The sequence below is a fragment of the Colias eurytheme genome, chromosome 3 (genome assembly GCF_061535395.1).
Source record: "Colias eurytheme isolate Ceu_HAF_F1 chromosome 3, ilColEury1 Martin Lab GWU primary, whole genome shotgun sequence".
In the NCBI taxonomy this organism is placed as follows: Eukaryota; Metazoa; Arthropoda; class Insecta; order Lepidoptera; family Pieridae; genus Colias; species Colias eurytheme.
Window position 1 is genome coordinate 269,217 of NC_142982.1, and position 24,515 is coordinate 293,731.

At 38.1% G+C, this 24,515-nt stretch overlaps 1 protein-coding gene across 1 annotated transcript; it reads left to right on the top strand.

Moving 5' to 3' along the window:
* The first annotated feature begins 199 nt into the window (after positions 1–199).
* Sec16 (endoplasmic reticulum export factor secretory 16) lies at positions 200–23,563 on the top strand. Its single transcript, XM_090118829.1, has 26 exons — positions 200–564; positions 774–3,607; positions 3,816–4,039; positions 7,130–7,267; positions 7,582–7,752; positions 8,050–8,146; positions 8,911–8,970; positions 9,812–9,911; positions 10,653–10,806; positions 11,168–11,310; positions 11,725–11,806; positions 11,941–12,015; positions 12,131–12,235; positions 12,380–12,549; positions 12,995–13,097; positions 13,403–13,665; positions 14,057–14,205; positions 14,610–14,760; positions 15,116–15,187; positions 15,484–15,783; positions 19,670–19,774; positions 20,118–20,294; positions 21,627–21,721; positions 22,061–22,161; positions 22,369–22,505; positions 23,266–23,563. Exons 1-26 carry the CDS (start codon positions 490–492, stop codon positions 23,314–23,316), a joined length of 6,132 nt encoding a protein of 2,043 aa, XP_089974955.1. The 5' UTR covers positions 200–489; the 3' UTR covers positions 23,317–23,563.
* The last annotated feature ends 952 nt before the right edge of the window (positions 23,564–24,515 follow it).

Sequence of the window (24,515 nt, forward strand, 5' to 3'; positions counted from 1 at the left end):
TTTTTTTAACAATAATTTGATGAAAGTATTTCAATTGACATAGTTATTAAGTGTTCAGTGTTCTTAAAATGAACATTGCAAACGATAATTTTATATAAAACATCTCCAAATAAAGATTTTACAATTTGTGTACCAATTGAAATACTACTGTATCCTGTGACTGTATCCGATTAAATTTATAAAAATTAAAATAGACATGGCTACACTGCCAACAGGGCACCTTCGATCGATGGGTTGCTGTCAATAAAATATTTAGAAAAACATATTTATTAATTAAAATACAGGTATATCCTTGAGGGAGTTATAGATTGTTCGTTATTTATTGCAATAGTTGTAATCTTGATTTCAGTTCGTTAATCTGAAACAAGTGTTTTTCAGTGAAAGTGAAATTTAAAATAAAATTCTATGATAGTGACGAAGCTGTTTGTTGGTGTTAACATATGTGAAGGGGCTCTCTTGCGAATGTTACGTAAGCGGCGATAGGGCGAAATGTCGTGGATGAAGCGGCCGCAGCCCGGGGCGCCGCCGCCCGGCCCGGATCCCCAGGGCTACAACGCGAATCAGGTGAGCCAAATATTCGCACAGGTTATGTCGACTCAGACGTAAACAATGACGTGGACCAACTGCTTTCTTACATTTCTGCTACAGTTCATCAATAATATAACTATACACAAGTACTAATTGAGATTTGCGATACGATTTCTTTGATATAAATTTATAAAAATAGGAAGTTTGTTGATCTTGTTTTTTATTTATCATTTTCCATTTTGCAGCCATATGGCAGTCAACCAAACATGTACCCTAATTATCAGGGGGGTCCACCAGTGCAACAACAACAAATGTGGCCACAGCAACAGCAACAGCCACCCCCACAATATAGCCAACAACCACAACAGTATGGTGCTGTTTACAACACACAGCAAGGCTTTGGGAACAATTCAAATGAGTTCTATCAGCAGCCTCCTCAATATAACTACACAAATCAGAACTATGACAATATGCAACAAGGCTATACACAAAACTACTACCAAAATGTGCCAGCTCAACAACAGAATTATACACAGAATGCTCCAAATGCTGACTCTTGGGAAGATAATTGGGGGTGGGGATGGGATGATGCATCCAAACAGGCTCAGAAGCAAGTTAGTCAAGTGCCTTCTACCCAACCTGCCAATCAGCAACCCCTTTATAGTAACTCTAATGCAAATGCAAATGTTAATGTAAATACTAATGCAAATATAATTGAAGAGAGCTTTTCATCTAATGATAATTGGAATTGGTCAATGGAAGATAAGAAAGAACAACAATCTCAACATCCCCAACAACAACCTGTGCAAAATAGTGGAGAGGTTGCCTTCTCAAGTAGTAATCAAATCAATACTAATACAGTGCAAAGAGGAAGTCAAGACTATCTGAATAACAGCCCGGCACAATTATTGCCCGCTGAAGATGTAAAAACACTTAATGATAGAGAAGTAGTGAAGGAACATATCCCAAATTTGGCGTTGGGCAAGCGCATCAACTTGGAAAACCTCACACCGCAGTGGTCTATTGAGTCACAAATGTCTCAAGATTCCAGTGATGGGCCTCTCACTCACTCCGAAGGTACACACAGCACTCACAGAAGTGAAAACCAATCTAGAAACTCAGATAAGAGTAGTCCAGGAATAACTGCTGAATCAACAACATTTAATTATTCACAGAATGCTTTACATGATCTCACAAATCAGATTTGTGAGTTTACCAAGGCCAGTGATGAACAACTACCAGACATCAAAGCACAAAGTGACTCGAGTCACATTGCCCAACCTGAGGACTTAACTCAATCAATGAGAGAAATGAATATAAATAACTATGAGTATCCTGAACCTCCTGCGGAAAGACCTAGAAATGTAAATGAGAGTGATAGTGAAAATGTTATACCAAATGTTGCACCAGTTCCTCATATGCCTCTTCCAAGTGCTAATGTTAATAAACGCCAGTCTCCGATGCCTCCTCCACCACCAGTAACAGCAAACCAATCAGTGCCCATGTCTTCTGTATCATCTAACTATAACCAACCACCGACCAATAATCGAGGCAACCCTCCAGCATCTGTTCTTCCTCCGCCATCTTCGGCAACTACTCATCCTCCTCCCATGAATTTCTCAACATCCTCATCTAATCCTTTCAAAAGTGTAGGGCCATTTTCACATAAGAATGTGACCAAGGTTCCGCAGAACAACTCACTTCCGCAACCAAATGTACCATCCATACCGTCCAGTACCGGTTTGACATCGCCAGCCGTGGTGAGCAAAGTAACGCAACATGAAAGAATGCCTGCGGGTTTCGGCGCAAACTTAGAGACAATGCCTGATAATTCAGAGAGACCAGATCAGCCTCCACCAGCAGCCTACAGATCATCTTCTTCTGTTCCTCAACAAGTACCCGAAAATTTGGAGGTTGCTCCACAGAATGATAGAAATGAATACTTACAAACGGCACATTTGTCTGGCAGCGATTATGGGGAGAATACTGATTTCAGTCGACCACCTCCACCGGGTCCCCGACGAATGGGAGTTGGCCAACAAGAAGTTGAATATAATCAGAACTTAAATATGTCTGGAGAGGAACCTCCTCCGGGCTTATCCCGCATGGTGCCGGGTCAACAGAATGAGTCAGATAATGCTTATAATCAACCTAGCGAAGTTTATATGGATCGTCATATTGATGGTCAACCTACTGACAACATTGGTCGACCGTACAGACGAGCAGACGGTCAACAGACGCCAGATAATTACGCGCAACCGCCACCCGGCCGAGGGAGTGACAGAAGGCCTGTCGGTTTAGACAGGATGGTTCCCGGGGAACCTAGTAACGACGATTATTCACAGTTTTCCAATACAAATTATGGGGCAGCGAGTGAACAACGAGTCGTTACCGGGGTCGATAACAACTTCCCAAATTTACCAGACGTCGGACGATCGGAAGTGCGCGAGCAAAATGTTGACGGATCTGACTATACGGAACCAAACGTAAGGAGCACTTCTAGAAACGTGATCGGGGCGCGCGAAGTGAGCAACGCTACGTCTCCCGACTACAGCGTCTCGGTGGACGACCAGCAGAGGGAAATAATAATGGAGGGTGAAAATTTGCAAGACTTGAGTGTCGTGTCGTCGGCCGACATGTCGTTCAGAGACCACACGTACGACAGCACTGCCGTCAACGTCGATTCCGGTATAGAGAGGAACGAGGCGGCCATCTCTATGGAATTCGGGTCCAACAATTCCCGCAGACAATCAGTGAACCGTACGTCGGGAGAAGAATCTGAGGGCGAGAGGTACAAAGCGTCGTCGCGGAAAGATAAACACAAAGCGTCGAGCCGCGACAAGGAGAGGAGCAAGGACGGCAGATACCCGCGAGACGATCGAAAATACGAACGAGAACCCGAACGGCGGTCGGCGCGGGAGGAGCGGCGCCCGGAGCGGGACCGGCGCGACAAGGAGCCGCCCGCGCGCCGCGAGCGGGACGACAGTCCGGGCGCGCGCCGGCACCGCCGCTCCACGCGCTCGCACCGCTACGAGACCGAGGACACGGACTACTACAGCGATAGGGAGAGAGAACGCAGGTATAATAAACTATACATATTATATTTTACTGCTGCTATATTTGTGCTATTTGCAAAATGTAATACATATTATACAAATGTCCTTAATTAATAACATTGTTAATATTAGGTACACAAGTGCGCAGTTGTTTGTTTTTATAATATAATTTTAATATAGTGAGCAATTAATTTGTTTACAAAATTGCTCAGAACATATTATCGTCCACAGGAGATACCGCGAAGGCTCACACACGTCCAAACCGCCGCGCGGCGAGGACAAGGAGCGGCGCTACGAGGACCGGGAGCGTAGCAAGCGCTACGGCACGCTGGAGCGCGACCGGCGCTACGACGAGGAGCGCCGCAGCCGCCGCTACGAGCGCCGCTACCGGGACATCGACCCCACGCGCAAGCACCCCGCGCGCCGCGAGCGGGACGACGAGGAGCGCAGGAGAGGTCAGTATGCACACTCGCGCGTGCGAAAGAGATAGGAATCATTTATATACCTTTGACCAATTTTCATGAAATATTTTGTGGGTCTAAAACTTTCTTAAACCTGTGTTCTGGCAGAACAAATTTCTTGTCAGTTAGAAAATACTCCAAGACGTAAAATGTAAAAAATTAAATTAAGCTAATAGATCTTCTTGCAAAAGTACATTACATATTTCGAAGACACCGGGTTGTTGCTACAAAAAACTAATTTGCGACCTTGGACCCAACATAATTTGGCCACTTAGTCAATCAGCCAATTTCGTAGCCATTTTACATTGTTGATCAACATAATATTGCGCAATATCTAGCTGCAATATAAACATGCAACAAAATTATTTTTTCGACCACAATTAACAATACAGTGAAAAAAAACATTCTATTATAAATAAGAAAGTTTGTGACTATGGATGTTTGTTATTCTTTCCCGTAAAAACTACTGAAACAATGAAATTTGGTTTGAGCTACCTAGCTGATGACCCGGAATAAGACATAGGCTTTTTATCCAAGAAATCCCACAGGAACGGGAACTATGCGGGCTTTTCTTTAAAATCGCGTGCGAAGCCGCGGGCGGAAATCTAGTAAATAATAATCATCTTAAGATTATCTTCAAGTAGCGTATTTGATCTGCACTAAACATTGTGAAAGGTAAATGTATGTTGATGTATTCACGCTGTGCTCTAGAATGTGGTTGCGTAGCGTATTTTAGTTCAGGCTAAGCTGTTTCGAGGCCACTGACTTATTTAGTTACAGCATTACCGTAATTTATGTTGATGTTTGGGGCGTGCTATATGTTTTGGTTCGGGAATAGATTGATCGGATGTATGAACTACAATCTACCCAATAGTCGAGTTACTCAGATCTAAATTTATATCATAAATCCCTGACTTTGTGTTATGTATAGATGTACAGATACAGATCTGCTTTAGCCTCCCGGACGTTTAGTGTCTTTACTGTTACTTTCAATTTTACATTAAATAGGAAATTAAAGAAAGTGTAAAAAGGTTGACAGAATTGAAAACACAGCCGGATTCTTTATATATTTTTTTCGTTATTAAAAACGGGTTTTAAAAGTCATTAGGCATTTAATAGCCAAGTTTACGAGCTCGTCAAAAAGACCTATCTATATGTATTGGTGACGCTGTGTCGCGTTTGTTTCAGTCGTGACGTTTTCGGGCGACGCTAAGTCGGAATCTAGCAAAGGTAGCGTGTGCGTGTTGCTCTGGGCTTACCTCTTACACATGTACATATTTTTTGACATTTTTTTTTCTATGGACACAATTTATTTTTTTCGGAACAAAAATTTATAAGTAAGTAGTGTAGTGAGTTGTACCATTCTATAGTATATATTTAAATCGACTCAAAATACTTGCATAGTTAGGATTTATTCTTATTTATTAGATACAAAGTAATATCTCTGATATGAGATCAGACATTAACTAAGAAAAGAAACATTCCAAAAAATAGGTCTTGTAATTTTCGAGATACACACACTTGTCCATCTTAGCATAAATTCTTATATCCTTGTCCACAGTATAATAAAACAATATTTTTCAATATCAAGTTTCAGGTATAGGAAAATGGTGAAACAAATCACTTGTATATAAATGTCTGCACTTTTTGTATCTAAAACAGGTTTTTTTTTTGCAAGCTTAAATGTTATCTAGCATTTATCGTTTTGCACATTAGTATTTTATATTTTTAATAGGTTTTTATTTTGTAAATCAGAACTTGTATAAATAATTTGATTGGATTTTGCAAAAAACGCGATTATTGTACTTTTTTTAAATGTCTTATAGATAATCCTTAATATTTAATCAAAATAAAATTAAGATTATAAACAGATAAAATTGTTATGGATGAATGTATGTTATCGAAAAAGTGATTTATTATATGATTTGGTGAGAACTGTCCGAAAAAATTACATTAATTTTAACAATAAGTTTAAATACACATTTCAACTATGTACTACACTCTGAAACCATACATACAAACATTTTTGATATATGTATGTACATACAACTACAACAGTTCTTATATTAAAATTCAGAAGGAATTTAAAATCAGGAATTTAACCTACATAGTCAAGAATGCCTACTTTACTTTATTTTCATAAAATAGATACGGTTTCAAAGTCAACACAAACGAGGTGGCCCAGATTGCATGCTGCATACAATTATGAAAGAAAATCATCGATTTATGGCTTATTAATCAGAGTGTTGATGTGTGACAAATAACAAGACTTTATTTCATTTTAATATCGTCATTTTTCTATTTCCATTCGATTTGCTTTCCAAGCTAGATGATGCAATAGCGGTGTGAAGTTTATCGATTTCATGAGATGAAATGATATTGATATATCTTATCTTTAACATAGATAAGACTTGTACTGAGAACTCTAATATAACGTGAATGAAGTTTTGCTCATAGATTTAATTAATTGATGTGTAATTTAGTATCTTTTTTGTTTACATTCCTTTTATCAAATTAAACAAATAGATTAATCTGTACGAGAAATATTTAAGTTGTATAAATTTCGATAGCAACATATACTGAAACAGTACAAGTAGTCAAGTATTTAATTTAGGATTAAATGTTATTAGAAACGAATTAACATACGTTTTAGGCCAGGCTTCACTCAGCTCATTAAGCAAATATATAAAGACATAATTATGTAAATGTGTACATACATTTTAATAATTAGCATTCAATGGATCCAGTTTATTCGATTCGAATAGTTGATTATTTAGAAGCGTTATTTATATGTAGTTGTATACGTAAACATTGGGTGTATTTACAACTTGGTTACATTTTTTACGAAGTGGAAAAGATTGAAACAGTAATCAATAGGAAAACAATCCAAAACCAATAAGAAAGTATTCATGCGCTTTAGCACTAATCGGTTTGACATTCATTTGCCTGTTTTTTTACATCAGAAGTGAATGATATTCAATATTTTTTAGTCAAGCATTCATAAGCATCCAGATAATTGAACTCATGTGTTGCTTTCGGCTTCTATCGATTTAGTTATTACTGTAAATATACACGTTACAAAAGGTGGAGACACGTATTCGTCCGGCTCGCGTGCGGGTTCGCGGGAGGCGACCGCCACGGACGAGGACGCGGACGAGCCGAGGCGGCGACACCGCGAGGAACGGCGCCGGCACAGGACCAGACCGGATCCTTATTACGATGGTGAGACTGTTTGTCGATACGTATATAAAAATATTTTGTCTTTGAAAAGCCCTTTGATCAAGTAACACAAGTTGAATGTGTTCTTTTTAATGATACATTCTACAAAAAGGTATTTAAAATTTACCCAATGCTCGATAAAATTAGATATCCAATTCAATAACTCTAAATTTTCACTACAAAAATGTCATAGAGTTGCCCAAGGTACCGCACTCGGTCCACTACTATTCCTCTGATACACAAATGGCATACTTATACTTTTATATTTTTTGGACATCTCTCTGTACCATGTTTTTAGCAAATAGTTTTTGTCGCAGTGTCGGAGTACGGTGCGGACCCGTACGCGGCGCAGCGGCAGCAGTACGAGTACTACGAGCGGCTGCGGCGCACCGACCCGGCGGCCTACATGCGCCTCTACAAGCAGATCATGGCCGGTGCCGTGCCCGCGGTGCCCGCCGTCCCGGGACAACCGCATTACAGATATCCCGGTAAATACTGCCTCGAAGATAACGTTTTAGAATGCTTTATAAATAATGAAGTTTTAAAACTCGAGCAATATAATGCATTAAAATGTGAAATATATAAATAAATAAATAAATATAATTTGATAATCTAAGCAAATATCTTAACCGATCATACATAAAAGGAATTCGAAACCTTATGATATTCTAATTTCGAAGAAAAAAAAACTATTTGAGAAAAAGTGCAATTCAACTTATATTCAAGGTAAAATTCAAATAAAAGATAAAATTGCATTTAGTAAAACGCTAATTCTTGTTTTTCAGGTTACCCGGTAGCGCCCGGGTACGACGTACGCGCGGAGGAGCGTGCCAGCGTACACTCGGGCCGCTCCAGTGCTAACGGGCTCAAGGGGCACGACGGGTACGTACTGTACACGCACACGCACGCACATGTGCACGCATACGCACACGCACACATTAATAACATTCATTGCAGCAAGAATGTGATTTGATGCTAAAAGCAAATTAGGTACATGCACATAGGAAATTTTAAATAAAAATCTTAGTAGATTGCCTAATACTGAAGAGTAAGTAATTAGATTACTGATTTTCGTTTAACGTCAAATCACCAAAATATGTTTGATGATTTATGAAACCACAAAGTCCTGATGTTTTTAAATATGTACCAATAATTGCTTCATACATACATTTAAAGGTCTTCAATTAACAGCATTGATTACGAACACCGTAATTTTGTACATTACTTCACCTGATTGCGAGTGAAAGTGTCCACTGTGTTGGTTTGATTCGATTTCGAATGTTTTGTTTGGAAATCAATTAACAATTACATTATTCATTCACAAACCATTCAGACTAACAATAATTTATAGATCTATTTGATTGCATTCAAAGGCTTAAAAATGAGACATTTTTAAAGAACAGAAAAAATTCAATCTCGAGGCGGTGTTCAAACACGATGAAAGATCGAGTTTTTTTTTCTATTCTTTAAAAATTTCTCAATGACAGATATATCCCTGCACACCTTCATAGTATTTATTTTTTCCGAAGGGGAAATCTTTCTTATAGGGTTAGTTTTGTATCCTTTATTGTAAAATAAAAGTTAGTAGGGATGGTTTGTGCGTGTGAGAGTAAAGGGTTAGTGCAATAAGTGGTGGTGTGGTGTAGGTACTACGGCGCGGGCTCGCTGCGGGCGCCGCTCTCGCTAAGGACTGATTTCTCTGACAGGTACCATCAGATATTCATTCAAATGTAATCTACGTCATAGAACTATCCAATTTTTTCAGCAGGCGCCGTATTATGACCTCTTATTGCTATACAGTTTATGCCGTGAATTGAAATAACTGGCAAATTCAAATTATGATCGCAATAACCATGGCTGGTTGTTAAGATAATAATATTATGAATTTAAAAAAGAGGTCATAATACGGCCCCAGAATATTTTAAACATTTTTCTAGAAAAATAGCTTTGATTTTTAAAAATGTGCTCTAACTGCAAGAAAATAAGGTGTATTTTAAATAATTTGGTTGTTCTATGACCTAAGTTCTAAATCATTGAAAATCGTATACTTATACATAACTAACCTATCATTTCATAAAATTAATGCTTGCTTTTATTGGAATTAGTACAAATTGCACAAATAATTGTCTTTTATTTGGTTATCATGCCTATTTTGCACCATGAAACATATTATATATATATATATATTTTTTAACTAATTCTAACTTGGTATAAATCGTTAAAGGACTAGTGATTAGCACGTAAGCTTTACAGTTGTAAGGTTCTGGGTTTAATTTCTGCGGGTGACTGTAAGAATATTTTTGTTTTAGCTAGTAACTAAAAATTGTATAGAAAGTGTCATCTAATACAATATGCTAAAGTGTCAGAAAATACTGTATTTTCTCTTCTATGTGTTTGGTCGTATATAAAGTTTCTTGTTTTATCAAACTTAATCGACAGTAAATGTTTCTCACAATTTAATTACCAATTATTGCAATTAAAATATTTGTAAGTATCACACGTGGTGATGACGCGTCAGAGCAGGTAGTATAGCGTGTTGTGTCGCAGGGACCTGACGACGGACGCGTCACTCAACCTGCAGCTGGAGGAGTCCACGGTGCGCTCCGAGCGGATGACGCCCTTCAAGTACTCCACTGCACATATCAAGGTGATTCCACTTCTGATTGCACTGTTTTGTCTAATTTAAATATCTTTTCATGATTTGTATTAAATAATAAGTTGTCATAATTTAATGGTTAGTGTTTGAGAGTGTACGGGCCTATCCCGTACTTGTATGTATATAATTAATTAATGTAATATGAAATAAAAGAATTATTAGACTATTGAAACTTGTATTAAACGGAAACTTGTAATAAAATGGATGAGTCACGCGAGGTACTCTTAATGACCGTCGACGATGAACTGATTTGAATATAATATAAAGTTTAAAATATTGGAAACAATTTGAGTTACGCAATATGCAAGCAAAGCGCCTTATTGCACTTTGGACGTGCTTGCTCGTACAGAGAGTAATGGATCAAATTGAGTTTTGAATTACGCCTCAAATTTTCCTATTATCTGAAAGTATTTCTGTTGAGGTTTTTGTTATGGAAGAAATTAAGAATTTTTAGGGACAAACAGATTATTGTATATTTTTAAATTTTCTGTTGTGCGTCGTCGTTTTTGAAGTGATCGAACAGGGAAAAAACTTGTTTTAATGTGTTTTTGTAGTGAAACTTCTTTAGGTGCGTTGAGAGTAAAATTTCAAGGTCGCTTCATGGCAATACCGTCAAGTCATCGAGTAAGGCGACGTTTTTGGTATCTTTGAATATTGCCAAAGAAGTTTCACTTCTGACGCGTGCTCGGTACACACGTTTTCTGGTTGGTAATACTCGTGACGTGTACGCAGGGCACGCTGGGCGCGGGCACGCTGGTGGTGGTGCGCGCGGCGTGGCCGGCGGACGGGCGGCCCGCGCCGCTGCGCCTGCTGCCGCTGGCCGCGCTGCTGCACGCCGACCCTTCTGTGCAGCGCTTGCGCGCCTTCCCCGGCCCGCTCGTCAGAGGTGAGCCCCACCACACACACACACACACACACACACAAACACGCAGACACATCCATACAAACACACACACACATACATATCGACACAAATCGTCTTTATTTGCTGAAAGTAGTTACAAAACGGAGGTACAAATTATATACATACCTAGGTTCTTAAACATTCTGCTCGTAGTTGAGCGTGCAATTATATTTTAAATTATAAATCACACACACAAACCAAGTATTTACTTGATTTGTCAAATTTCATTATTTTATAAACATCGCATGTATAATGTGATTTTCTTCAAAAAATATTACGTTTTTAATTCACACACAGCTATTTAACAATACATATAATAATGGCTAAAATGGTTCGTTTCCAGGTGTGACCCACAAGAAGAGCGTGATAGACTACTGCTTGGGGCGCGCGCGGGCGGCGACGCGGTCCGACCCCGCTGACCCCGCTGACCCCGCCGGACACGCGCTGCTGTGGGACCTGCTGGCGCTGCTGCTGCGACAGAACGGGGTCAGTGCGCCAATAACACGACATGCAACAACACGCCACGTAACAACATGCCATGCCACACACAATAACACGCCATACCACACGCAATAACATGCCATGACATACGCAACAATATACAAATACACGTTATACCACATGCAACAACACGCCATAACATATTCAACAACATGACATACCACACGCAACAACACGTCATACCATACGCAACTACACGACATAATACACGCAATTACACCTCATATCACATGCAATATCTTGTCATACCCAACGCAACATCACGTCATATCAGATGTAACAACACGCCAATCTTCCACTCACAACAACACGCACTAACATACGCAACAACATGTCATACCTCATGCTCACACAATGAATACTAACGAAAAATATGTATAAAAATAATTTATCCAACAGGTGGTGATGGGGTCAGACATCGCGGAGCTGCTGATGAAGAACACGAAGGAGTACGAGTACAAGCCGCCCTCTGTCGCCAGCGGTGAGATATAACTTGACTTATATTTTATTCATTAAAAAAATTAGCTCTTCTTTTTTACTTAGATGAAATGCCCTTGTAAACAAGTGGAACCGAAACTTAAATGTGTTTTTATCAATATTTTATTCTTAATCCAGATTCTCGCGTGGCATCTTCCGCCAGTTTGAACTGTGACGACGAGGCGGGGAATGTTGAAACAGCAGATCCGGCACGTACGTATTATTATATTATTTTTATATCAATAATTTGCATTAACTATTATATATACATTATTATACCTTGTAGTCGTTCAAGGTAACATGAAATAAAATGTGTTTTTATTTGCAGTGGTGACTGAGGCAGTAGCGGCACCAGAAACCGTGGTGGATGAGCAGCAAGCGGTGGACCGCTTCAGAGAGCTGCTGCTGTATGGAAACCAGCAGGAGGCACTCGGTGAGAATTTTAATTTTTATTCACAATTCACATAGGCTCTTTTCAATATTTTTTTTTCAATTTTTCAAAAAATATTTTTTTAAAGAGAAACGAAACATTTTTGTTATAGAAAAGTATGTTTGACTTATAAGTAATATTTTGCAGAGTGGGCGATGAGCACGGGGCAGTGGGGGCACGCGCTGGCGCTGGCGGCGGGCGGCGAGCGGCGCGTGCGGGCCGCCGTGCTGGCCCGCTGGCTGCGCGCGCTGCCCGCCGCCGACCCGCTGCACACGCTGTACGCGGCCCGCCACGCGCGCACCCCACCCGCCGCCACGGTGAGTCACACACACACACAGAGCGGCCCGCTGGCGGCGGGCGGCGAGCGGCGCGTGCGGGCCGCCGTGCTGGCCCGCTGGCTGCGCGCGCTGCCCGCCGCCGACCCGCTGCACACGCTGTACGCGACCCGCCACGCGCGCACCCCGCCCGCCGCCACCGTGAGTCACACGCACACACACACACACACACACAGACACAGAAGCATACAGACGCATCTGAAACAAAAAAACTTGAAAGGTGTCAGTGGATCCGTATGTCAGGGCAAAGTGTCCCTTGATCATTAACTATAGCAAATGGAAAAAATGTCGTTACAACTTTTGGTTTTAATTTTTTCTTTCGAAACGCTTTCGAAACGCGCGATAAGGAACTAACACGAAAATAAATCACACATTTGAATTTAATTTTTTTTAAATTGGTAAAATGTTATTTTAACATCTTTTGCAGTGCGTGTCGGACGGTCGCTGGGCGGACTGGCGGCCGCACGCGGCCATGCTGCTGGCCAACCCCGCGCACGCGCCGCACGACCGCCGCACGCTCACGCAGCTCGGTACGTGCCACATTTATATATTTATACATATAGAATTTTGATGTGAAACTTCTTTAGACGCATTGAGAGTAAAATTTCAAGGTCGCGTCATGGCAATATCATCACGTCATGAAGTAAGGCGACGATTTTGGTATCTTTGAATCTTGCCAAAGAAGTTTGATTTCTAACACGTGCGATCGACACACACGCTCTTTTTTATATATAAAATATTTGTTTTAATAGCAATTCGAACTTTATATTTTTAACAGTGAAGCTTCCGAACGTATTTCTTGCAACAAACATTTATGAAACTACCCTCCTCACAGGCGACTCGCTAGCGTCCCGCGGGCTGATCTTCTCGTCCCAGTTCTGCTACCTGACGGCGGGCGTCCCGTTCGGGCCCCACCCGCTGGCCCCGCTCGCCGAGCCCCACGGCGGGGCCCCAGCCGCCCCCCGGCTGTCCCTGCTGCTGGCGGACAGCAAGGCCCCCACGCTGGGGCAGTTCGCGACCGACACCGCGATATTCGCCACCGAGATATACGAGTACGCGGTGTCGCTGAACCAGGAGTACGTGATTGATGACTTGCAAGTGAGTGCCTTTAACGTGACTATAGAATTATTTAGTTTTGAAAAAGAAAGTAGAAAGGAATGAAGCATGATAATGTTGTATTTCTTCGTTTGATATAGTAATTTTAATATACCCTGTACTTAAATACATAATAATGTCAAAGATGTAATTTTTTATACTCGAAGGACCATTTGATAGTTCGTGATAAATATATTTCGTAATCTTACGCTGTTATTTTTGTGGAACTGTTCCATCGATCTTTTTGTATCTTTTTGTATGTTTGCATTATTGGTATAAACGCTTAAATTTTTTCATAAGTAATAATTATTTTAATCTTTATATTTTACCCATTTTAGAAACGAGCAGACCCAAAGTTTAATTTTTTAACAATATCAATCTTGAACATATACAGGTGTACAAGCTAGTGTTAGCCACTCGTCTAGCGGAGGCTGGTGAATGTGAGCGAGCACTGCGCTACTGCGAGGTGGCTGCGCGTGCGCTGCTCGCTAGAGCAACACCTGCGCCGCGACTTGCGGCCGCGATAGCAACGCTCGCCGATAGGTACGTACACACATGCATGTGAACGTGCATATACGTGCACACGCACGCACACATGTTAACGTGCATATACGTGCACACGCACGCACACATGTTAACGTTCATGTACACGTGCATACGGAAAAATCTATGTTATATGAGTAAATAATTTTATTATGATGTTGCGTTATGTTTTACGATTATTATTAAAAAAAAAAGTTCATTTAATGTACGAGCAATTCATTATTTAACGATTTAATTCTGGTCAATGTTTATTTCCCATTTTATTACCGCTGTTATTACATTAATAAAGAAAAATGTCTTAGTAACTCTAATAGGATGTCCTATTTTATGGCCACTGATCATGAATAATTGTTTGCCTAAAAATGTTGGAACAATATTGATCAAATAGCTATTTCCTATTGCAGGTTGAAGTACTTCGACCCGGCGCTACAGGGTGAAGGGGAGGGCGTGGAAGGTGAGGGCGTAGGGGAGGGGGAGGGGGAGGTCGGCACTCCGTTCGAGACGCCGCGATGGATACAAGACATACAGAATTTAGCGCTTACTACTGTGCAGCAGGTGAGATAGCATTTTCTGTATGGAAGGTGTAATTTAATTGTAATGCTATGTTTCGACACTCAACATTTTACGAGCAACGAGAAAATTATTCCGTTCGACATATTTTAAATTTTTCCCTTGTGATATGGTTATATATTGGAATTGGGTCGGTTTGCATTGAAAATTTTTATAGAGTATTTTTAAAGGGATATAACTTCGGATGTGACATATTACAATTTATTATGCGTTGCGAAATTTCCTTCAAATATAATTTTATTTATCAAATAAATAAATAAAAATAAATAATTTAGAAAAATAATAACTGAATGTTTGTTGTATGATAAGCGTGCTATTTCACCGTTTGTATATGTTGCAGGTGGGCAGCCCGCAGCACACGCCGCAGCCCGCCGCGCGCGAGCCGCCGCCGGGCTACACGTGGGGGGACCAGGTACTAGCACATTTATTTATATTTTTCACTCTTTTCATATTTTTTACTAATACTCATTAACTGAGTTAATTATTCTGTTGAAAAAAAATAAGTCTCTTTATATACCTAACCAAAAAAAGATGTATGAAATAAACACTTCCTAATAGTAATTTTTTGATAACGATATGAGATCTAATTTTTAAGTTATTAATAATTGTTACTAATAAAATGAGTCCTGGTAGCTTGAATAAATGAATAAATTATTATGTATTATATATTATTTTCAGTTAAAAATAATGTATATTTCGTTTTTTCAGACTCTACAACCTCAAACATACGCTCCACAAGATACAACCGACTACAATGCGTATGCGTACCCGCAAGTTCCTCAAGTTCCCTCCGCTGAGACGGCTGATAGTCAGTCTTCGTATATCGACAGTCAGCCAGCGTACACTGAAACGCAGCCTAGTTACGGGGAAACTCCGGGATTCGCTGACAATCAGCAAACGTATAATGCTGAGAACCAGCAAACGTATAATACTGACTGGCAAAACGAGGACGCTGGACAGTATGCTGACCCGTACTGGCAACCCGACTCGCAGTATGGATATGGCGAGGTAAGTCCAGCCATTGTAGGATAGCATCGTTTGCGGACCCTAAATATGTATACGATGAAATTTATATCGCGTTTTTTCTATTATTTGTAAATAGAATATTATAAAACAATACATTTACCATGTTGAATTAACATGTCGTTTAGGGTCTGATCATTCATATTAAAAATATGCATAGCAATATCCCATATTTGGTACATTATTAAGAAAATCTAGTTCGTTAATTTTTACAAGTACACTTTGTACACCAAAAATTAATTTAAAATCGAATGGCTTTTGCGATGAAATGAAAAAAAAAATCGCGTTTTAAAAAAATGTTGTCGTGAGCCCGCGCAGTCCCGCGTAGTGTATGTGTTGTGTATGAGTGTCGCTAACGCGTGTTGTGGGCAGGCGGGCGGGCTGCGGCGCCGCGCCCGGCCCGCCGCCAGCCCGCTCGCCGTGCCCCCGGCCCGCCGCGCGCCCCCGGCCCGCCGGCCCCCCGCCCCCGCGCGCCGCCCCGCGCTCAGCGCCGGCCACTCGCCGCTGTTCAAGCCGCTGGTGTTCGGCGGCACGTTCCCCATCGACGAGCCGTGCTCGGAGTCGGGCTCGTCAGTCGGGTCGCAGCCGCCGGGCGGGGCGCACGCGGGCGAGTGGCGCGCGCTGGCGGCCATGCTGTCGCGCCGCGCCAACATGTTCCCCCCGCGCCGCACCCCGCTGCCCGACACCTTCGACATCGACGAGCCGCTGGACGCGGCCCACGTGCCGCCGCACGCGTACTTCCACGAGCGAGACGCACGGTACTACGTCGCCGGGCCCAAGACCTACGATATCGATGAGCCCTTCATCATTGAGTAGTGTAGGTAGGAGAGGTATCAGTATTTCGTTATGTTTGTGTTTAGGTAGGTGCCATACTTTATGTTCACGTCCATGAAACCATCTTTCATTATAGTATGTATCGATTTGTAGCAAAACTATATTGAAGATGAAAAGTAAATTTCGTATTAAGTTCCCAAAGTAAAATATTTATTTTTCGTTACGATACTAAATGTTTACAGTAGTCATGACACATTCGATATCAATTAATGTTCTTCACACAGTCGTACATAAGTCTTATCATGACATTAATTATATTTTTCGTTAAATGGTCCTTCGAGACCGATCAAAAACTTTTGATAATAACGTGTACAAATTTGAAATTAAATAGATTGTATAATAAATTGAGCATTTTAGTAGTAGCTTGTATTTGTATGTACTTGAACTTATTTCTTTGCAAAATTATGAAATTCCTAAGAAAATAGTATTTATCTTGCTCCATTATAAACGTGAAAATTGTAACAAACGTAGCTTGTTTAAAAGTAGGTAGAGTTTGTAAGTACTTGATTTTGAATAATAATACAGAAAAATAAACATTATTAGAAAGTAAAAACTAGTTCTCTACGAATCTGACTAGAAATCTAACCTTACACAAAATACGATTACCCTTTGTACTTTCTGTTAAGTTCCATGAAAAATTAAAATTCAAATCTTTTTTAGGAATTCATATAATTTTGCATTGAGCTAAGTAAGCAGTATTTATAAGAGTATTGTTGAGCCTAGTCTAGCTTCTTCCCCTCTGTGATACTTGGATCTGGTTGATGTTTACTAACATTTATTTATTTGTTATCGACTCCGAAATAAATGAACACTTTCTTACGTTTCAAAATATATTCATAATCAGTTTTATACATGCAAGTGTGTGACATCCTTTTTAGTTGACTTTATGACCACAAAAATTTAGAAATTGGCATTCCCAAGAAAATAAAAATTCATAGTAATTTAGTCGCAAAAGGGTGATCTCTGTAATAGCATTCTTTTATAGTATAGTATTATATTTGTTTAAAATCATTATAATTTGATGAAAATATAATTTTAATGTTTACGAAGTATTACCCCCTTAAATTTTATTTTAGGCTTTTTACATATTTTATACAAGCGAATGTAACCTATAATGCTGATTACATAGGACACAATTTAAAATTGAGATAACATTTAACGTAAAAAGTTGATCGTTTGTTTCGGAGTCGATAGATTATATTAGAATTAATCATTATAATTGTACTAACACCATACTGCCGTCTATTCAAATTGCCATGTATAAAAATATATTATTTTATCTGCTTGGAGAATAATTTGTAAAAAAATCTTTAATCGAATTCAGTTTTTTTTAAATTATATGTATGTATATGATAGGTATATGAAATGATAGCACAAAATAGAATTTAACTGCATTTAAATACCATTTATATTGCAATAGCTGTTGTTAGTTAATGCTGGTCCAATTAAAAACATGCATTTATCCATATATAGATTAGTACAAAAAATTGATTTTCAGGTTTAAGTGATATTTAATTTAAAATTATTTTACAAAGATTAATGTATTGTGTTGTCCATTTTAATTTAGTATAGCATTTGTTGATCTGAATTGTGATCTTATTTATAAGAATTTCTATGACAAAAATGTATTGTAGAGTACGTCTGAGCCATATATTTTATTTGAGATTGTATTTATTTTGACTGAAGTCAGTGTGGTTCTTAAAATGTGGTCCACAAAAAAGTGGAAATAAAATGTAGGATTTTGTCAAAGCTTTTTCTAGTGTCATATTTTTTCGCTAAATAATAGTCACTTATTTCAAAATATTTCATTATCTAGTGTGCACATTACAAGATTTGCATCGTTTGAGGGATATTTAATATCTGGTTTTATTATTCCTATTTTAAAGTACATAATGTAGACAAATTACACGCGTTCTCAATTCTCATCATTGCTTTTAGGAGCAAAATAGAGTATAATGTAATCCGTATTGCATTACATTTATCTGATTAATAAATAATAATAATAAATTCTTTATTTAAGAGTAACAGAGACCCATTTTACACACAATACACAAAAATCACTAAATACACATATAAAAAATTAAGCTCACAATCATAAAATATAAAAATTGACATGTCACAAATAATAATAATCAATACATAAAATCACAGAAAAATTAAATAAAAATTAAAATTAAACTACGCAATAAATAATTAATCTAAAAAATACAAATTATAAAATTGACATTTAATAATTTTAATATTATCCCAAAAATGTTTGGTTATTCGTTCCTAAATATTTCAGAACCACTGACTTAAGTAACTAGGACCCTTACTTCTTATATGAATAAGGTTTTTAATTGATTAATTTTACAGGACATTTTAGCATAGCTTTTTACAATATTGTTTAACGATAATGACGGTGGTATATCAATGTTGTCTAATTTGCACTGTCGCGTCATGTTTTACACTTGATTATGAAATAAATAACTGTTTGTGATGAACTGTGTTTTATTTGTAATAAAATAACATTACACAAACCTCCTGCGAATTCATAATTGCATCAAAAGTAATAGAAATGTGAAACATAGGTACATTAAAAACTCCAAGAATGTATGACTGGAACAGTTAATTGTGAATGAAGTACATTATGCAGTAATCTCAGTGAGAACATTTAGAAAATGTTTAACATTAATACTAAATGTTCACTTTTTAGGAGTGAAATAGAATTTATGGGAGAGTGTGTAGTGTGTACGCCGATGGGGATGATTGACCTCATTTTAGAAGAATAGTAAAATATAAAAAAAAGTCGAACATACGAGTCGAGCTACGTAAATAAAAAAAATATTTTCAATTGCTTATCTGAATCCCAGAAAATAACGGAATATTTAATGCTTTGATCTCGAGACTAATCTATCTCAAACTTGCGGCTATATCTTTTAACCAAAGCATTTACAGCACTCACCCATACGACTATATAACTGCAATTTAACGCTAGCTATTTACGAATATACTTAATAAAACTCGACTTAAGGTATATTTTCCATTGGCACACCAGGGTCAGAACGGTGGAGAGGAGCCGCGCGGTATCACGATGCCGGGCGCGTCGTCCCGCCCCGCGCTCTACAACGACTTTGATGACGATCGCACTAATAACGCTGATGTGAGTTTATTTTTGTTTATTTATTCCTGGTAAAAGACAATATTTGTGATCGTTTGTATTTTGTATGTTAGGAAGAGTGAAAGAGAAGAAGTGTGAGGAAATTTGGACTTGAATATTTAGACACCGTTTTTATCTGTTTTTTCTATGGCGTCTGAAATTTCATTGTACTAACAATTTACTAAAACTGGTTACAAATATGCTTTAAAATATCTCGTAAAATACATTTTGAGCAACTTATATGTTTTGGTTCTTTATTTTTAGTCACATATTTCAATTTATATTACCAATATCTTTAAAAACATCTTTTTTTTTGTTAAAAATGTTCTTTTTTTATATTCCCCAGCAAAACGACCGGGACCGTGACACCACGTCCAGCAGCAAGGAGGACAAACAGGAGGGCAGCAAGGGCGACAGGAGTGACAAGGAGAAGAAGGGCAGCGGGTGGTTGGGCGGCATCCTCACCAAGCTGTCCCTGCGAGCCCCCAACCAGATGATCCTGCCCGACGACAAGAACCCCTCGGTGAGTGTGACACTCCGGCATCGGCCTATGCCCACGCTGTTGTAGAACTTTTGGGCAACTTTGCCCTGTTTAAAATATAATTTCTTTACTTTGCCTGTTTTATAGAAATTTCTTTCTGAGACTCTGCATAGCTTTTATTTTCCGTAACTCACAGTAAAATGTTATTTTATATTTCGTTATAAAATTTTAATTTTTACATATTTATGGGACATTATAAGCTGTTAAATGTTATCAAAAGGCTTCAAAATATTGTATTGTATGTTAAATGATACTCGTTATAGGTACTGTATTAAATATTTTATTTTATATGTATATGTGTGTAGTATATTATCAATATCTTTATAAATTATATTTTCTTTCGCTTCTGTGTACTTGCTTTATCTATTGTGTGGTATATCTAGATGTTTTATTTAATAAAAGTCCTCGTTTCTTTTGAGTTTTTATTTTAACATGGAATCAATACCCACTTACATTCCCTAGAACGCAAATTGAGCAATACTACAGAATTATGACGTACATTGCTCAAGTTATCTGATTGTTGTTAAAAACAGTCACTTTTTGTTGATACATATTTTTATTCCTTACTAGGTTTCCGCCCCGGCTTCGCCCGTGGTACATATTTCGCAATAAAAGGTAGCCTATGTCCTTTCTCGGGTATCAAAATATCTCCATACCAAATTTCATGCAAATTGGTTCAGTAGTTTAGGCGTGATTGAGTAACAGACAGACAGACAGAGTTACTTTCGCATTTATAATATTAGTATGGATTGGGCTAGTTGTTATTATGCTGAATGCATATTGAAAGTCTTTAAATTTTATATTAGGATTAATGAATAAAATATTGTTACCTGTTATAATTTGACTTTTAACCTAGGGCATGGTGACTTATTATATTATTATTACTATAGATAAAGTGATGAAGTGTTATTCTTGGTTTGCTCTTTTTAAAGAGTTTTATTAAATTTGTATTTTATACTTATTAACTTATTATTTAAGATTTCATTTAAAAATAAGTACACTGTACACTAAAAATTTAACCCAATGAATTTTAAACATTGAATGTACTAGCTCTCGTTTGCTAAATACACTTATAAGACAAGATCAAGTTAAAAAAATAAAACGCACAAATCATACAAAAATGGTATATGTATTTTTGCGCCAACGTGTAACGTACGTACGTTTAACGTGTACGTTTGCATTGTTGTGCGTACACATTTTTCTTACTTAGTATTAATTTACTAGTAATATTATTGGGAAATAATGTCTCTCTGTATCTATGTACATATTAATAATGTTGTATCGTAATATATAATATGTTGTGTAATGTGTCAGATCGTGTGGGACGAGGCGACGAAGCGGTGGGTGAACCGCGACGCGCCCGAGCGGGGGGGGGACGCGCCCCTACCGCCCCCGCCCAAGGCCATACCGTGAGCACTTACATAATCATATAATATGTTTTTTTTTTAATAGTAAAAATATGGTCGAACCCGCGTCTTTTGTCACTCCAGGGCAACATCTAGCCTCTCGACAATCTCGGTTGAGCAATCGATCTACTAATCTTTCGATTTTATGTTCGAAAGACGCGGGGTTGAATCTCGCCTCGTGGTCGATTTATTTTCTATATTTTAAAAATTTGGTTTTGCTTGCTTTTTTGCAACTTAATAAAAACTAATAGATTTGAATGTTTTCATTGGTATATTATTAATGTTTAGGCAACAATCAAATAAAATAAAATCTTAAATATGAAATAATCTTTATCCATGCAGTACGACATCAACGCCGCTGCAGTCCCCAGGGGGGTCGGGGCTGGTGCCCGGCGTGCCCGGAGCTGCCGGGGGCAATATGTTAAGAATGCAGAGGGGTAGAAGTAAGTATATTTGTATAAAAAATAAAATAGTTATGGAAATGAAATATTTTTTTTTATAAAATAGTAAGGGTACCTAATTCGTCAAGTTAATTACTGTATCGTATTAAAAATATACAATAAGTTTAACACGCAATTTTGACACGAAAACTTCAAAACACACATCACACTGACAACCCACCCCACTCATTACTAACAATTTACTTACAGACATAAAGAAATCCTACGTGGACGTGTTCAACCCGGGCGGCAGTGCGGCCGGCGCCCCGCCCCCCGCGCCCCTCGCCCCGCTGGCCCCCGCCCCCACAGCCACGCCCGCTTACTTCGTGCCGCCGCCCGTCAACCAAGTACACATACACTACACTAATATTATAATTTATACCTGAGTATAATTAACCAATTCCATCAGTTTTCCCTTCCCAAAATATACTAATGTGTACACGTGAAGTTTTTTACATACAATTTATTACAATGGTGTTCAATGTATCTGGGTAAACTGAAACTAATCTACTCTATATGTATTCAATATTAATTTGAAATCTAATTGTATGAATAGTCTTATAACAATTTCATCAAAAAAAATTATACATGCATGGCAACATCTAGATTCATTAAGAATTAATATCATTTTAACAAACACATGTATAAAATTAATTTTGTCAGCGTAGCAATTTGGTGCACGTGTCCATTCCCCCCACTCCTGAAGACTCCCCCCTCCCACCTTCTACACCCAAACATTTTCAGGTATTCCTACTAATCATTTAATTTGGTATCAAATAGAATCAAAAGTAGGTAAAAAAATAGGTAGCTAAATTGATATGACATTTGCAATGATTTAATGAAACAAAATTGTATTTATTTCACGCAACCAGGAAGAAGAAACCGTACCTAACGGACACTGATATGGTAATTTATAATATTCAGTTATTGTATAATTTTATAAGCGCATTGTTGTAGTTGTAGTGTTTACCACAACAGCTTATGCCTTACGGTTTTTATTCCCGGAGTAAACTTATCTATTATTGACTATCATACTATGAAATTGGCACATTTCTTGTCTTTCCTATGATAAAATATTATTAAAATATAAATAATGTTAATTTTCAGAGCGGTATCTACGACCCGAGCCAGATGGAGCCGGAGCGCAGCGCCATCTAGTGACGTCACACACGCGTCATCACATCGCTGCATCTCACTTATACACACACACACACAACACACACACACACACACACACACACTCGCTTGCACATGTACAGATGTATAGCATTTTGTTAAGTTGAACTTTATCCTTACAATGTGTCTTTGGTGAGAGATGATTGAACACAGTTACTGTTTTAAATTACATATTTAGAATAATATGTTTCTTACATATAAATAAAATCATTATCAGCAAAATAATACAACGCTGCTTTGCAACGTTGCTCTGCAGTGAGAGATCAAGGAGTTGCTACTCCTTGATCACTCACTGCAGAGACCATACAGATCCATATCTAACTATACAAACGTATGTTATTTTCATAGAAATGTTAGAATTTATCCACTATTCACTTCCGTTATTTAGTTTTAAAGTTCCTACACTATACTGTATACTTTTTCATCTTATTAATTATAAATGAAATGCAGAAATGTGATTATAATCTTTAATTTTGACGTGTTTTTCTTATTTTTACTTCGAATCTTTCAATCAAACTTATTGCAATAGTTAGGTTATATCAAGTGCCTATATTTCAACATTCCTCTTCTTTCGACTATTTCTGTATCTTTAGTTATCATATAAAAGACAATGACAGCAATGTTTAATATATAAGCGTAGTTTTAAAATATCAACGATAATATAAATAAGAAATGATGATATTACAATAAATTTGAGACAATAGACGAGCTAGTTATGAACCTATATTCCTTAAATATCATTTATAGTTTGACTTGTTCAAAATTTATTCAGTTATTACTACAATCGGTTTCTTAATTCAATCTATCTTTAATTACTCAATATATCCGAGGAATTTGTGTCGAAAGATTAAATAATTTCGCATATATGTCCCGTTTTTTATATTGAGATATTCAAGATAGATTAGTTCATAGTTGTAATAATTAGAATTGTAAACAAAATGGCGTTGCGTGTAAAGGTTAACAATTAGGCCACAGTAAGGTGCGGTGAGGCGTAGTTTATACATTTTGTACTGTCCCGAGGTGCCGCGTTATACACTTGGCAACTAAAGTGTTTAGTTGTGATATAGTAACGAAGGGTCGACGATATATCGATACAGTCCGGTCTCTATCGAAACTCTCAATTAGTCGCCAAAGTTTGTCCTTTTGTACAAATAACATCGTCAAGTCACTCTTTGAGAGAT

Coding starts and splice junctions, on each gene's coding strand:
- Sec16 (XM_090118829.1), top strand. CDS start 490: ATGTCGTGGATGAAGCGGCCGCAGCCCGGGGCGCCGCCGCCCGGCCCG. Junction 15,784..19,669: donor CGCAGTATGGATATGGCGAG/GTAAGTCCAGCC, acceptor TTGGCACACCAG/GGTCAGAACGGTGGAGAGGA. Junction 22,162..22,368: donor AAGAATGCAGAGGGGTAGAA/GTAAGTATATTT, acceptor ATTTACTTACAG/ACATAAAGAAATCCTACGTG.